The sequence below is a fragment of the Opisthorchis viverrini genome, assembly GCF_000715545.1.
Source record: "Opisthorchis viverrini unplaced genomic scaffold opera_v5_3, whole genome shotgun sequence".
Classification (NCBI taxonomy): domain Eukaryota; kingdom Metazoa; phylum Platyhelminthes; class Trematoda; order Opisthorchiida; family Opisthorchiidae; genus Opisthorchis; species Opisthorchis viverrini.
The window spans coordinates 2,303,570-2,320,881 of NW_008751659.1; the positions used below are offsets into that span (position 1 = coordinate 2,303,570).

The following is a 17,312-nucleotide window of genomic DNA, read 5'->3' on the forward strand; positions in this document are numbered from 1 at the left end:
GTAGAGTTCTAGCACTTGTCGCAAAGTATAGACGTGACCGATGCAGCCCCGACCAGGACGAAATTCAGCTTAATTCTCGCGAATGTGGCAGTATCCCAGGCCATGTGCCTTCCGTTGACATAACAGCTAGGCACCGATTATGCCACAGCTAAGGAATTTTTTCCCACTGAAATTGTTTTACTCGTGAACTGTTTGGGCCTTATATTACTGTGTTCGTCACTGTTAATGTGGATGGCATCTTCAACACACGAGCTTAGGATTTTGTCTTCTTAAATTTTTATTTTGAAAAGTAAACTTAACGGACGGGTTATAGATAGGTGAATAGAGAGAATAGTCGTGAACTGCGACGTCCCATATCTGGACTATAATAACACTGCAATTAGTAGTCACAGTCGCGGAGATGATCAGTCTGGCCAATGCAAATACATTTATTGTTTATTGTTATTGCTATTGTTGTTATTGTTATTGTTTATTGTTATTGCATTGAAAAAGCAATATGAAGATAGACCCTCAAACTGAGTATTTGTTCCACGTTCGTCCTTTCTCAAACCGGTGACCAGCACTCAACTACATTAGGTTTATTACTTGTCTTTGGGCTTACTTGGAACATTTTTAGTGGTTTTTCTGTATTCAGCTTCCACAATATAGTTGCTAGTCGTGGACGGTGTTTGATGAATTAGTGCTTTTGTTCTAGATAAACACCCTCACGTTATGAGCAAAGTGCTGTTGACGCGTAATACTCAAAATACTCCCATGCTTTGGTCGCAGCGTTTGCCGTTATCCGGTTTTCGTTCCGCATCTTTTCCATGGGGAAGTTGAAGGTATCGAAAAGTCTTTCTGTTTTGAGCTGTTTGTCCTTCAGATCCTGTGTTTTCACGGCTATCGGTCAGTATATTAATACATTGTCCGTGCTAATAGTCTCAGACAGACAAGTGACTTGTTTCGCGAGAAGACCGGTGCTTTCCGAAAGAATCTGAAGAAGCTGTGTGACTTTGGTATGCTGATTTGCATTTGCTTACTCCGAAGTTTTTTAGAATTCTTCAACGCACCCAATTCCATTCCTGAGGACAATGGTGAATAACTGAAGCCAATTATTTTATCTGAAATGTTTCTAGGATTTGCTTGGTGGTTCTCCCGTCCGGACAAATATTTCAAAGCACAGGATGACAGCGACTGCGACTTGGGATTTAGCGAATCTGTTTTGGCTCTGCGGGATTTCATTCGCAGTCACGTGGGTTGCTTTGCGGCAAACACCGATCCCGTTATTTTAGAACCCCTTCGATGGTGTTCTGGCTTTCAGTCAGGGAGCCGCCTTTGCCCTTCTACTACAGCTAATGATGGAACACAATTTATGTGGTAAGCAACTGTGCTTCGGTTAGTTTCCCGGTACGCAAGGCCTGTGACGGATCTTTTTTTAAGAAGGCAAAGCAAACAATGAAGTGAGAGTCTTGTATGACAGCCACCTCTTTATATTAACCTCTTCATCGACAAGTATATTCCTTTTTATTCGTTCACGAGTGCTGTCACGTACATCATCATCACCAAGAACACAACATCAGTGTTCAACAATAATGCTGCGCTGCTGTCACGCACATACCCTCCAAATGTTATTGCACCTTACTCAGGCATCGTCTTCCAATACTTTCTATGTACTAATGTTAGACTGCGGACGCGATGGGACTAATTTTTCCTACTGATCAGCTTTTAAATAGTCAACCATTCAGGTAGAGGAACGAGATCGGTGTTGGGTAAATTCATTTCGTACAACCTCATCTACCGCAATACGCGTAGAACGGAATAGGACGAAACAAAGTGCAGAAGTGATGGCATTGTTTTTCTGGTCGATAATGCAATTAAACAAGAAGTAAGACAGTTGTCACGCTTGTCGGGCACTACTGCCTGTAGAAAAGCCGGACTCACCCATAGAGTACCATAATTCTGCAAGCACTTTCTCTTCGCTCCTTATCACACCAATCATCATAATCGTCATCATCATTTTCAGCTGTAAGAACCACGCACTTGTCGTGCATTGGTTTTAGCTGCCACAATTTCATTCAAAGACGGTTTGGAGAGGTGGTGCGTCAGTGGACTGTCGGACTGTCGGTGGACGGTTAAGTGGGGGGGTTGGGGAGGAAGCTATGTACTGAAGGCAATAGCTTAGATGCACGAGCACTATTGAGGGCGCTACTGGTCCATGTCTGGCAACGTCTCCAACCATTGATCTGGCCCGTCTCAGGGTCCCCACCCAGGGAGACAGCAATGACCAACGCAGCTGATTTTGCTGGCAATGGATTTCGCAATTCGCACCACTAAGCTTTTTTGCTTGGGTCACCAGGGATTCTCCGCATTCTCTGAAGATGGCTGGATACAGACTGTCAGGTCCTGATGCTTTCTCACGTCTCTTCCGACGGGCAATTAACATTTACATATCCGGAGGCTCTGCTGCAGATATCCAGCTTAACTGTTCTTCGAAGTGTTCGGCCCATCTTCCCCGTCTTCTTCATTGTTTGATGTTTGAGGGATTTGCCTACACCGTTGTACTCGTTGCTTACTAGTATGGATTTCTTAGCATCAGTCAGGGCTAGCTATCTCAATGACATAATGTGGTATTCTGGTCGAGTAGGAGAAATCGGACAAAGACCACTGAAGGTCGCTAGCATAGCTTCATTCACATTTTGCCTTGCTTCATCCGCGTACTGACTACCAGTATAGTATTGGTTTATTGTGGAGAGTTGTTGGGCTGGCTCATATCGATGCTGTTGAGCTATGATATTTTTTGAAGATGATGGATTGGCATGCTTGTTACTGACTTGCGAGGGCCTGAAAGGAAAGGAGCCGTAAGGTGTGTGTGCATCATGAAGTAGCCGGAATCAAGTTGTGTGCCCCCGTGGCCAATGTCCACGTGATATAACTGGTCTACGGTTGACTTGCAGTTGCCGGGTTACGTGATGCGAACGTTTGTGCTGAAAGTCCGTACTGGCCAGAAACAGTTCTTGGTCAGCACAACTGGAGAGGTCACTATTCGTTGTCTGTGCGACGAGCGTCGACATCGAATCGATCACTCAGATGTGACTCCAAGGATCATGGTGCTTGCTCGACGAATAAGCCCGTTTAACTCTGGATAGAAAGTATTCTTCTCAGCGTCAGAACTGAAGTGCTTCGGGGTATAAGCGCACTTGTCGTGCATTGGTTTTAGCTGCCACAATTTCATTCAAAGACGGTTTGGAGAGGTGGTGCGTCAGTGGACTGTCGGACTGTCGGTGGACGGTTAAGTGGGGGGGTTGGGGAGGAAGCTATGTACTGAAGGCAATAGCTTAGATGCACGAGCACTATTGAGGGCGCTACTGGTCCATGTCTGGCAACGTCTCCAACCATTGATCTGGCCCGTCTCAGGGTCCCCACCCAGGGAGACAGCAATGACCAACGCAGCTGATTTTGCTGGCAATGGATTTCGCAATTCGCACCACTAAGCTTTTTTGCTTGGGTCACCAGGGATTCTCCGCATTCTCTGAAGATGGCTGGATACAGACTGTCAGGTCCTGATGCTTTCTCACGTCTCTTCCGACGGGCAATTAACATTTACATATCCGGAGGCTCTGCTGCAGATATCCAGCTTAACTGTTCTTCGAAGTGTTCGGCCCATCTTCCCCGTCTTCTTCATTGTTTGATGTTTGAGGGATTTGCCTACACCGTTGTACTCGTTGCTTACTAGTATGGATTTCTTAGCATCAGTCAGGGCTAGCTATCTCAATGACATAATGTGGTATTCTGGTCGAGTAGGAGAAATCGGACAAAGACCACTGAAGGTCGCTAGCATAGCTTCATTCACATTTTGCCTTGCTTCATCCGCGTACTGACTACCAGTATAGTATTGGTTTATTGTGGAGAGTTGTTGGGCTGGCTCATATCGATGCTGTTGAGCTATGATATTTTTTGAAGATGATGGATTGGCATGCTTGTTACTGACTTGCGAGGGCCTGAAAGGAAAGGAGCCGTAAGGTGTGTGGGCTGGCTCATATCGATACTGTTGAGCTATGATATTTTTTGAAGACGATGGATTAGCATGCTTGTTACTGACTTGCGAGGACCTGAAAGGAAAGGAGCCGTAAGGTGTGTGTGCATCATGAAGTAGCCGGAATCAAGTTGTGTGCCCCCGTGGCCAATGTCCACGTGATATAACTGGTCTACGGTTGACTTGCAGTTGCCGGGTTACGTGATGCGAACGTTTGTGCTGAAAGTCCGTACTGGCCAGAAACAGTTCTTGGTCAGCACAACTGGAGAGGTCACTATTCGTTGTCTGTGCGACGAGCGTCGACATCGAATCGATCACTCAGATGTGACTCCAAGGATCATGGTGCTTGCTCGACGAATAAGCCCGTTTAACTCTGGATAGAAAGTATTCTTCTCAGCGTCAGAACTGAAGTGCTTCGGGGTATAAGCCGATACTACAAACAGGCACCACTTCCTATGTTGAGAGGCGTTGAGTTTGATCAATCTGGATAACGGGTTGGCACTAAGACGTTTGTTCACTGCAGTCCAATCCAGCAAAGCGTGTTCAGCTCTGAAATTGAGTGCAACTACCACGCCAAAAATTTCACTAGTCATTGCCTCTAGATCGCTGGACATATCGAGAGAGAAATGCAAATGAGCTGAATTCTTCCTTAGCGCTCTGAGGTGCATGACCTAGTTTGCGTCTTGATTGCGTGTTCTGGAGACACAGCATACAATAATTTTAATGGAGTGCAAGGTGGTTTTGGCAAGCATTACATGTCTGCCCATCGGTTGGTTAACTGGCAATCAAATAATCCAGCAACGCTTGCTTGTGTTTAAAAAAGGGTTGGGGAAAGATACCGATGGATACAGAACTGTGAAGGTGAATGATACTTCGCAGTTGTCCAGACCGGGGAACGGGTTTTGTTTGAGGCACCCCATCTTGAGTCTTTGACTCGAATGTCTTACTCTCAAGGCAGTGGAAGGATGTAGGTCTTTGTTTCGGGACCCTTCCCCTAGCCTCTGACTCAAAAGTCTGACCCGCTAGGCAGCGGACAGTTGGCTTTATTTAGAGACGCTGCCAGGAGCCGGTGTCTGAATAGTCTGACCTGCTCGGTCGCAAGTGTCGGCCTAACTTGAGGGCGCATGGATTTGACTGGGCACAGTAGGTGGATTTTGAGAAGCACCGGGTTCTCTGGTTTTGAAAATATTCCCAGTGTATCGAATAATGCTCCGGAGGTCACGGCCAACCATCGGGCGATCGTATTGTGCAGTTTTTCGGGGCCGGCCTTTTCTAAACCGTCTTTCGAAAAAAGGCAGCATCGCTGCACTCTTGAATGTGGACTTGCTGGTTGTCTGAGGGAAACACCTTGCTGCCTTGACGCTCCTATCGCGGAGGGCAGTACGACTTTACCCCAGGCCGCCTCGTAGCACGATAATTCGTAGTACGAAGTCTCGCTTCTCTTGATCTGAGTGCTCCCTGGAATTGTTACACTTTGGAGCTGATCTCCAGTCAGCGTAGCCCGTGGGATCATTTAAGCACTCAAGCCCGACGACCACGTCAAGGTGGCAGCTTTAGGTCGGGATATCTTTAAACGACGGTAAATGTGGAATTCCCGCGTAATGCACTCATTCCTACCAATCTGGTGCAGAACGGAATAAAAAACGTACAAGATTTGCGAAATACACTAATCTGAAAACCAATTTGGTTTTTCCTGGAGAATCACCAGGAACTCAGCTAAATCTCTTGTTTATGACGTTTTTTCGCTGTCTCCCGGAAGTGACAAATTGGTTTGCAAATGAGTCTATTTCGCGAAGTTCGTGCAATTCGGGTTCAAGTAGGACATAAGGTCGACGGAAACTCCAACTGCGCCTTCCTGATGAGCCCCATTAAGGGCGAAACCGGTCGTGGGTTACCAAAGGGTTTTCAGCAACCTTATGAATAATGCATTACTTCTGAACCTTACAGGACTTTTGGTGACGTTTATTTCGGACTTAAATGGCTTGACGAATTATTCGAGCTCTGATAGTCTCAGTTCAGCACCCAATTCTTTCTGGCCACAGAGCACAAGCCTAAATAGATCAATGGCCTTTGTTTCGAGGGCATTCAAGTGGAAGTTTGACCTATATTTCTTTGGGACAAAAGAAACTTAACAATGAATGGAAATTTGAAAAAGATTGTTCGGTTGTAACACTTCTGGTTCACTGCTGCCATGCCGCGCAAAGCAAGCAGGGAGGTTGTGATGTTGCTAGGTTGTCCAATTCCAGGCGGAAGTCGTCGAGTTTCCGGGTCGTGTTCGAACGATGGACCTTCCGGTCAGTAGATTCGCACCTTAATTACTGAGACACTTCGGGCTGATAAGCCACTTATCCTTTTATCTTTAGGATAAAGTTTTCCATCCATACTGCGCTTCTCTATCTTTTATCTCACGTTATTTATATAGCGGTCGACATTTTTATCTTTGGGGAATGTTGTCTACAGTCTGAGTCTTGTGAGTCACTCATTTTTTCTTCCCCATGCCAGAATGGACCACGGTAATTTGCGAAATTCGTACGTGTACTGTTGATGTTCTGCAGAAGCAACCGTCTTTACGTATGGTTTGAGTTATGAAAGATTTGTCTAGCTTCTATTGTTATCAAGTAGTGGCTACGAGTTTAGCAATTTGGAATTTCCTCAAGAATTGTAGGCTTCCGTTCGTTGTAACCCCTATTGCGCTACACCCTCTGTGTAACTCGAGCTTTTGTTCGCCATTTCGTACCCAGCACATCCCCTGCTGAGTCATAGCACGTGACGCAAGAACACCCCACACCTGGATAGGGCCGTGGGAGTCCTATCCGCGTTCTACTGGCTGAAAGGACACTGACGCATCCGAACAGGGCAAACTGTTTCCTTAACTCAATCCCGTTTCTGACGAGACGCCTCCTCAACCAGAAGTACATTTTGACACACCGGGTCGAAGCTGGCTATCCTAAGAACTGTTTTATTTTTATCACTACTGATAAATGGTGTGTGTATGTGTGCACACGAGGCCCCTATCCCCTAACTCGTCTTGTTTACCTAAGTTCATGCAACTGGAATGGGAGCGGTGGCACGCCATGGCCTTCGATAGTTCGGATTTTGTCCAACAAAATCGATCGTTCATACCAGATTCGTCTGAATGTCCAATGTGAAAATGGGCTGATAACATACAGAAGCGTATTTTAGTCAAGTCGATAAGCGATACGAGAACGAGTAGTGATGCGCACTACCTGTCAGTTACATCTCCTCATGAACTGCTCTTGAACTAACCGTCGTCTATCCCGTTGGACATAGAATCTTGGAGATATTAGTTCAGGTCGCCAAAATGCACAGTTTTCAGCCGTTTGATGGGAATTTGTCCCTCCAATCCGTAACTGCTAATTCCTTGAAATTAGAGCTATTCCTAGTACGGTAGCTGTGTTTCATTCTCACACGCTCGCTACATGAACGTCCGAGCATGGCACATTTTGTTGTATATAGTTGAAAATTCAGTCAATGCTCTATTACCAGAGTTTCGGCGGGTCCGGGATTCATATCGCAACATGGTCAACCTTCTGATAGGACCAAATAAATTGTCATTAATACACGTGCCTATAATGGTCATCTTGTCATGAAGTCTCCTAACAGTTAAGTGCCGTTTAATACGGCCTTGCCAATCACTGCTTCATTCCGCCTCTGACAATGCAATCACCCGAAAAAAACACTGTTAAGGGACTTTTGGACATTCCATGCGTAATGTTGAACGACCAAATCTTGCCGGCCGTAGACCGAATCGCGTTCATTCGCGCACTCCTTCGAAGCTGTGATGATAGGTAGGACGGACATGCATGCAGGTAGGTTGGGCCTAAATCAGTGCAACAAAAAGTACGGTCCCGTAGGTTCTTCACACAGGAAACCTGTCCATACGATACCCCACGGGCCGATTTGGCCAGGACACCCGGATACTCTTCTGGTTTTATGCTGCTTAGAAGCTCCTTCTTGTCGCTGTTCCAGTAATGACTTTAACTGTGAGACCATCTACGTTGTACTCAAATAATTCACGGAGACCGAACTGCTCTGCCAGATTTCGTTGCTCTTCTGCTTGTATGAATGACACTTTTACTCTGTTATCAGTCCGTGGACGCACCAGTTCCTCTGGTCATCACGTTGCTACGTCTCGGCTGAACTGCATGTGGTTTCTTGAGAATTTCAGTGACATTCACGGTTGTTCAGGCTCGCAACTGTTTGTGATCGGTAATGTGTTCTGTGGTAGAGGTCCAGCTTATTGGTACCGATACAGCAATGTTAGAAACGCCACTTCTTCCACATGTTTTTTATTGAATGGTTTTGATGACATTCCTAATATGTTCATCGAACGACAATTTATTCACGATCGTGCGGTGCTTTGTGGCCATGCGAGTTTTGTCTTATAATCCAGACGTACAGTTCATGGGAGATCTTTTGACATCGTGTTTTGAAACTTGGCGCATGAACTGTGTCAGGTGTCAACATCAGTGCAGGCGAAACGAAGCCAGCGATCCGGCCATCATTGTAACGTTAGATAGTGGTAAGGGTCGAAGTGGCCAGCAAATATGGCTTTACTTCACAAGTGAGAGCGAATAAACAGTTACTTCACATCTGAATTGTGCGAGAAGATTGCATTTGTATGTGACCGGTTTATGAACTGGCTCTTAGGTCAACAGGGGGCGAGATGGACCAACTGGTTAGAGCGCGAATTTACTGACTGGAAGGTCCATGGTTCGAACCTGACCTCTGCCTCTCGACTTCCCCTGTCTATGCTTGGGTAACCTGGCAGTATCCCAGCCTTCATGCCTCCTTCGTGTGGCATGGCAGCTAGGCACCGAAAGGGTGCTACAGCTGAACGATTTTTTAGGTCAACGTAACCTCGACCATTTCATGTGTTCAGTGCAAATTCAAATGTACATTTGGTGCTTATCATTTCTGTTTCAGTAATTCGGCGTCTGTTCATGGCGACACTCAAACCTCGCCACCAAAAAACATCTCGTTGTTCAGCCCGAACATGACCCGTGGTTTTTGTAATTAATGTCATTAGTTTAGCAACGTTCCATACTCCGCTATTTATGCGGCAATCCTGTAGACCGGGTCAAGGCTGCTATGCTAATGGCAGCTAGCACCGAAAGGGTTCTACAGCTGAACGATTTTTTAGGTCAACGTAACCTCGACCATTTCATGTGTTCAGTGCAAATTCAAATGTACATTTGGTGCTTATCATTTCTGTTTCAGTAATTCGGCGTCTGTTCATGGCGACACTCAAACCTCGCCACCAAAAAACATCTCGTTGTTCAGCCCGAACATGACCCGTGGTTTTTGTAATTAATGTCATTAGTTTAGCAACGTTCCATACTCCGCTATTTATGCGGCAATCCTGTAGACCGGGTCAAGGCTGCTATGCTAAGACAACTTCGGCTTCAAGGTTTAAGTAGCCAAACATTTTGGAGCCAAAATTCACCCGAACGACTTACAAGTGTATCGCGCAACCTCATTTCTAATTCTCTATAGGATCAACTCGGTGGTTTTTAAACTAATTGTAAGTAGCTCAGAATGAAGAATAATCCACGGGAGTGTGCCTATCTAAGAAGTCGTCACTAGTGGACCCAGTCAACAAGTGACCATATGACATGCATTCCATGATTGTTGGATGAGTGGCTCTATATCCCGTTTAAGTGTGCAAGTTGATTTCCGCTGCTGGCCTAGCAGTCAAATCTTTAACTACTAATCGGGGGTTGCGGTTTTGAATCCTCCTGGAGATCTGTTAGAGACACGCTGCCGATAGTTCACAGTGAGAATTAGAAAGCTGTATTGTGCTTCTCGGCATTGATTGGCTTTACGTACATACACAAGGAAATCTTGGTTGGAAAACTCTTAGATCCCATACTGTCAGAAAACCTGGCCTGACATCACTAGGTCTTCGAAGACGTTTGACGAAAAGATCGCCGAATTACGCAGCCAGGTGCCGAATGTGCAGCTCCCTGTCACCAGTTAGTAAGAGGTAAATATTCACTTTTTATCGGCAGTTTACATCAGTATTTCTTCACTGAAAATGGAATTTCCTTCCTCTCAAACAGCACAGGAAAATTGAATAGAAAATCCAGGGTCATCGTGACCCGTAAACCGTGTACAGGTTGTACCGTTGTCCCAATTACCATAATGTCAATTTTTGTGACAATTTTAGTGAGCTAGTAGAAAGATGGTGTGCGATTACAGTCAGCACCCCGTCTGTGATAAGCAATGGAACGTCGTTATTGAAACGTTTCATTTTCTTGGTAACTTTCAAATAAAACCATTCAGCTATGGTTATTAAGCCAATTTGGTATGTTTGCTTACTCCCCGAGTGTTTCTACCTGACATATCTTCCCCGAAGGACTTCGCAGGCGGTCTACTCTACCTAGGCAGTGTGTCCTCTATCTCTCTGAGATATTCTTTAGTTGTGTTTCCCTACTTTGTTTTAGATTTTGCCGACACTCTACCGAAATTCACAATCCTGGTGGCGCCCTTTTTCAGTCGGTCTAAGCAACACCAAAAGGTTTATGCTTTCAAGTCATCTGTGCCAGCACTTGTTATCTACGGAAAAACCGATGAAGTCATCCAAGCGGGTAAGTTTGCTCTTCGGTTGATTGCGTCACAAAATAGCACCGAACCGGGTTAACCTCGTGTTCGCTTCATCCAGTGGCGTCCGTACTCAATTAATTATTCAAGATCACTGCACACAATCTACTTTTACTCTCATTTCAGTAAGGGTTGGGGGATATTTTGATATATATATATATATATATATATTAAGTAGGTGATCTTCAAAATCGAGACAGTACAGTCTGTTGCGTAATCAGGATTCGAGGGGATAGTAAATTCACTACTTACTCCGGACTTCGAAGGTCCACCAATGGAATATGATTAAGAAATCGCTCACTGGCAAAGACGATCGGCGATCAAGGTAAGCCGAAGTTCTTGGCTGATCAGGATTTGCAGGATCCCGATGAAAACACGAAAAGACGGAAAGGATGGCACTTCTGACACATTGAAGCAGTGTCTGTTACTCATTAGTAGATGGCACGGTTGAAGAAATACCCGTGTGTGGAAGAAGAATGATCATTTTTCAAGGGATGCATCGTTTTTAGCTGGCGAGCCCCCACAAAGTCCAGTTTCACGTAGCTCAGAAACTAGTGCCTGGAATGGAAAGCCTTTCAGTCTCTGCGTTTAGAAATCTATCTCCCCTACACTTTTGTAACTCGGTTGCTTCTTTTATAAAGATGACTCAGCAGCGGCGATTTGAAATGCATCGGTTGACTTCACTGAAACTGCAAAAGACTACGTCTTCACAACAGAGTAAATTTACGAGGGTCGATAGCATGTTCTTATTATCACGCCTAGTCGACAGCCAGGAAATAGACCTTAAGTGCTCCAGCACTTTTCACCGCCAGAATCGATTAACCTAATGCATTCCCAATAAAACCGAAATGTTGACGCTAGATGAAATAGTCACGATCAAACTGGTATAAACTTCTTTACAAATAAGGAGCACGTAATCGTGGACATTAGTATATCATTTGCAGAACTTGTTGGTGATCGCCTCACCAAAACCCTTTCTTCCCTATAAAATCTATCGGGAACGATTTCCTATGATAAACTCCAGTAGCTGCATGACAGCAAGCTTGTTTTCAAGATGGCTGGAGGCTGAAATGCTTCATCGATATCGCTGGGAAAGTTAATTTCAAGGTGATCTCCTTGGTCGGAGCTTTCCAATGCACAAGACTAGTTCAATCCGGTTGTCTCCACCTTTCCGATGGTCTGCCGTTTTACTGCAGCTCTGTAGGCCGAACTCGAGACGGATTTGTGACTGAAGCCTGAAGCCACTGACTTAGTGCTCTGTGGTTCGAACCCAACCTTGGTTTTTCCATTGCTGCTGTCTGATCTTGGATATACTCGAGCTCCCTGCGGGTGGTGTAGCAGATGTGCACCGAAGGACTGCCATAGCTTGATGACTATTATTTATTGTCTCGTACACATTCTAACCTTCTAATATCACTTCTCTCCTTTCCCCAGAAATGAGTGAAGAAGTTCTGGAATTGTTTGATCCACCGGCAACCGTTTACGTACACGAAGGCGGACACTTCATCCCAACACATACCGATGCTAGAATGGTGTACACACAATTTATTTCACGATTTATGGAAGAATAAACCCAAGTAGTTTTCTGACTCCAATCCGAATTGCATATGTGGCTTTTCGAAAGTTTCCGAGTCATACAAGCAATTGTAAGACGTGACGGCAGTTAGTTGGAGTTAAACTAGGTTCACGAGATAATGAACAGGTTTCATTGATTGCGTGGTCGATGCCTGATGGTCTCACCATCGTTATCAGCTGTAAAAACCGCGTGTCTGCCGCACAGTGTTTCCAACTGTCACGGTTTAGTTCACCGATGACCTGGGAGGTCGGGCAGATGGCTGCGCATTGGAGACAGTAGCTGATACAAATGAGGCGTAAATACAGAGTTGTCAGTGAACTTTTAATTAAGAAGATTGGGAGGCAAGCTATACATTAAAATCAGTAGCTTGGATGCACGAACGCCAATGAGGACGCTCAGTGCGTCTGCTTATTGATCCATCCATGAACTCACGTTCTTTCTTTGTTTTTGCCTGGCCCAGTATGCTGACGTTATTCCAATCGAATTTGTATCCTTCTCCATCTTCGTGTGCAGAGATGAGAGAGTTTGTCGTGTCCCCTAGTGGCGATTGATTTTGGTTGACAGTTTCCTCCCTGTTTGTCCCACGTAGTGTTTTTCACAATCGTTGCAGTGAATTTTGTAGATTACATTTGCCTTTTCCACCACAAGCATTACATGCTTGCCAATTTGACTACGGACGTTAAAAGCTCCTACATAGGAAGGATCTCGTGGGTTTAGAAAGGTATTTTATTTATTGTCAACAGGCAGCGGGGTGCCTAAGGCCCATCGGTCGTTTAACTGGCAGTCAACGCTAGCTTGTGTGATGGGAAAGGGTTGGGGAGGAACATCGGTGTATATAGAGCATGCGGGCGAATAATACCTCGCAGTTGCCCAGACCGGGCAACGGGTTTTGTTTGAGCTGTCCCATCTTGAGTCTTTGACTCAAAAGTCACCCTTAAGAATGTGAAAGGGCGTAGGTTTTTGTCCGTGGACCCTCCTCCTAGCCACTGACTCAAAAGTCTGACCCGCTAGGCGGCGGGTAGTTGGACACTTCCAGGAGCCGGTGTCTGAATAGTCTAACCTGCTCGGCCGCAGGTGTTGACCTAATTTGAGGGCGAAGAGATGTGACTGTGCACAGTAGGTGGCTTCTGAGAGCCACGGGATTTTCTTTTAAAAGTTTTCCGACGGTATTGAGTAATGCGCGCTGTGGTCACGGTCAGCTTTGGGCGATCGTATTGTGCGGTTTTTAGGACCGATGTTTTGTAACTCGTCCTTCCTCGAAGGAAGGCAGCATCGCTACTTCCATAAATGTGGAGGTGCTGGTCATCTGGGCTGAGTTCACACATCTATCACAGAGGACAGTGTGAATTTACCTCCAGGCTGCCTTGTATCACGATTCATCTCTGTATATGGTCTCCTTGTTCTTCATCGGGCTGCTCCCGTTGGACCTACGTGACATCGTCACACCTTATAGAACGAATTTCCAGTCAATGTAGCCCGCAGGACCGTTGTAGAAGTCAAGCCCAACCACCAACGTCAGGTTGCAGCTTTAGATCGGTTCCGTGGTAAACGAATTCGGGAGAATCATCCTGGATTTCTCGTGATCGAGGATACATTGACCATATCTCTTCAATTCAGGTACAAGGTACTCTGTGTGAAATCGGGCTATAGGTAGTTCAGACCTTGTTTTCTCTTTTGATCGGTGTATGTTTTTTCCGAAATAAGCACACAGACCTCATTTTATTCCTACACGTCGTACTTTGGGCTTCAAGTGTCTGGTGATCCTGCGGTGACGACTCGATATGGCTTGAGCTTGTCAACGGTCGTGTAAAATGCCGCCACCCGACCTTTCCCATTCTGTGGATCAGAGTCATGGCTGCTACGTGCGGAAGATATTCGTGTTTAACCATCGGTTGTTGCGAATTATTCATGTCACCATCACAGTCGACAGCGCAACATCAACAGTCACCAATGATGCTTCCTTGCGGTTGAAGTGTTATTGTGCAAAAAAGAATGGAATTGGATGGTAAAGGAACTTAATGTCGTTCTGTTAAGGGCATCAACTTAGTGATAGTGAGGTACGCCAGATGATTCTCGGTAAATCCATTCTCCCTCAACGGATCAACTCGTCACGCCCCACAGGTTAACCTGGTTATGCCATGTACTTCGTATGGGAGAGAGTCTTTTGCAGGATTCTCTTCATCCATTTATGTTTCGGAAGAATGTGATGCGGGGAACGTCAGTCAGTGACTTAGAAACGAAGCACAAAAGTCCTTACCAGTCAATCCGGCTGCATTAGTGACTGCCGTCTGCCCGGATAGGGACTGCGAGACGACAAATCAATGGTTAATGACCCTGACAAATATGGCCATGTCGAGCAGCCAATGGCGGTTTTACATCAAATCTACTTCACACAACGAAGCTGTGGCATTTATACTGCCAACAGTAAAGTACTCGTTGCGTATCTCTGACTTTCTGTCCGGGAGAACAAACAACCATTTGACGCCAATTGATCGATGGGGCCATTACCTCCAACGTGTCGTTCTTGTTCCCTAACTCCCGTTTAACGAAGCCGTGGCATTTATACTGCCAACAGTAAAGTACTTATATTCCCAAGCACTGAACCATTCAGGTGAGATACGGGAGTGGTTAGAACTCCATCACTATGGTGTATCAAATTACGTCTAGTGAAATCGCACTACTGAAGGTTGTTTCGCCCCACAATAGACATTGACTAGTGAGGCGTCATTGTAAAGTCCTGGTGCTAAGTATATTGCTTGACCGCGTTAAATGCCATTCTTAGTTGGCGAGGCGACCGATTATTTGTTTCTAGTGCTTAAAGGCTATCAGTCTATGCGATGAATACCAAGTAAGTTTATTGATACCCTTACTTTGGGAAAATTATTATATGTCGAGAAACACTCATTTGCAAATCATTTTGGTTTTCACGAGAGACTCAACTGAATCTCTCGGGGACTGCGCCTATCTGATGAACCGGTCGTGGGCTGTCGGAGAGTTTTCGGCAATAATGTAATACCTCAACGGTATATCTATACGCTCGTGGCTTCATCTGTGATCGTCAGAACTAGAAATTCATCCAGTGTGCTGTGAAGTACTGGCACTCGAATCGGGTTAACAATTGTCGGAATAGCTAATTCACTGTGTTGATTGACATGCCGTTGATTCAGGATTCCGAATATACCGTCTTGCCAAACTCGAGTGTTTATGAGCACCCATTTCCTGTGCTTGTAGGTTTGTGATGGACGGATGCAATAGTACTCCACTCTCGCCCAATTTGGAGTTTTGTCTGACTGCACAACATGCCAATTTTCGGTTGCATTTAATTTGGGACCAGTTCTAGTGCGAGGCAGCCCGTAAATTGTGAGCTGTTTGGCGGTGTAACCAGTCGAGCTCCAATTTGGACAATGGTCGCTATTGTGTCACTCTTTCTAAGATCGTTTTGTTTGCAATCTGTTCTTAAACAAAGGGTTGCTGTTGCCTCTTTCCTAACAGCAGAAAATAAAGAAGTGAAAGAGCCGGCAGGCGACTATCCTTCGCTCCGTACTACTGACTGACTGGCAAACTAAATAGTATAGGCGCTCACATGACGGTCGATAGATTGTTTGAAACTGTCAAGCTTGCGCTATCACACGTGACACCCTGTATTGCCCGACGCATGACTTTGGAGGAATGCCCATTCCACCATCGAATTTTCCTGTTTTGCTTCGTGCGAGTTCCGAACCACCGGAGGAACTTGTAGAGAAAGTGGTCCGTCGGCTCCAGACAACAGGCGAGCTTATGCGTCTTGCAGCATTCATTCCTGGTAGGCTATCGGAGCTTGGTTGGTGTGATCGGGTAATGGAGCTCTGTCGGGAGTATATTCGCAACCACAGTGCCAGTGGACCTGGAATCAAGACCGGCAGTCCTCCTGGGACTGGGGGATTGAAGGAACCATTAGAAGTATCTGTGGATGATATGGTCAGAGAGCTTACACCAAACGTCAAGTATTGGGTTCCCGAGGAGTTATATAAGGAGCTGAAGTATCGTATCATGGAATTTATCGGCGAACAAGGTCTTGACTGAAGGCGGTGGATGTTGGATAAAGCGAATTCACTCACTGAAGCCAACCATACGAACAGCACTTTGAAATAGAAGGAAGTCTTCTTTTCATTGACCACTTGCTTAATTCAGTAACGCTTGCTATTTGCGGCAGTTCGTTAGAGAAGGCTTTATTTGTGTTGAGAATCTGGTACGGTCTGGTGACCAATATACGCGTATTTCATTAGGCTGAAACTTACTGATCTATATAATTGTTATTTGAGATCAAGCAAAAGTGGACATCGTGCTTTGTCGGAATCTTCAAACTGACTGGATAAGTGTAGCTTTTCTCCTCTAGTTGTGTTGTCGTATCACAGCGGTTACTTTGTCAGTTCTAAACTCACCAAACCAGGACTGGTTGATAGGGTCTCTACTCCTGCTAGGGTTTAGTGCAGCACAGTACCATCAACCAACTGCGTCTGCAGTTGGTCTTTTATTCTACTGACTGGTTACTTGAGTGTCTACTTTGCTATACTGGTACAAGCCACCTAATGACATAGGTTCTTACTTTCGATGGACAAAGCTGCAAGTCTGAACCAGCTTACAAAATTTACAGCTCACATACTGCTTGGCCGACTGACAATATTCCCGGGATAGAGTGTACTAATGACATGCCTAGCTCTCTGACAGCAAAAAGAGCGATGGACAACTCGTGTGGTCCTGTCGTCTTATTTATTTATTGACAAAGTTCAGTTCGAAATTACCCTGTTCAGCTTCTCTCATTTTGTAGTGTTTAGATTGAAGGGCTTGCTTGTGGAACATAGACCAACCAAAATGTCCAAAATAACTTAAGCTACGCAGGAGAACTCGGTCGTCCATAGGGTTGTCCCTCATCTGTTCCGTCGTTCTCAGCAGCAAACTGTCCCCTATATATGCCTTGCTCGGTCGCACCTGCCGTCGACTGTATAGCGCATTCGTAACACACGGTTCTCATATTTTGCTATAAAAGGATCCCGAACTACAGCATATGACCAGTCGTAAACATAAACAAAAGGGGAATTTGAAGACGTATCAATCCTAAAA

General features: G+C 45.4%; 2 protein-coding genes across 2 annotated transcripts; both read left to right on the forward strand.

The window, feature by feature from the left end:
- Nucleotides 1-758: 758 nt before the first annotated feature.
- Nucleotides 759-12,254, forward strand: T265_00325 (hypothetical protein; the record flags this gene model as incomplete). Its single annotated transcript, XM_009164070.1, has 8 exons — nt 759-821; nt 863-885; nt 925-995; nt 1,035-1,073; nt 1,116-1,231; nt 1,272-1,356; nt 10,480-10,623; nt 12,071-12,254. The coding sequence occupies 8 exons, from the start codon at nt 807-809 to the stop codon at nt 12,205-12,207; spliced, it is 630 nt and encodes a 209-aa protein (XP_009162334.1).
- A 3,627-nt stretch (nt 12,255-15,881) lies between these two features.
- T265_00326 (hypothetical protein) lies at nt 15,882-16,274 on the forward strand (the record flags this gene model as incomplete). The annotated part of the gene is made up of 1 exon (XM_009164071.1): nt 15,882-16,274. The coding sequence occupies one exon, from the start codon at nt 15,882-15,884 to the stop codon at nt 16,272-16,274; it is 393 nt and encodes a 130-aa protein (XP_009162335.1).
- Nucleotides 16,275-17,312: the final 1,038 nt, after the last annotated feature.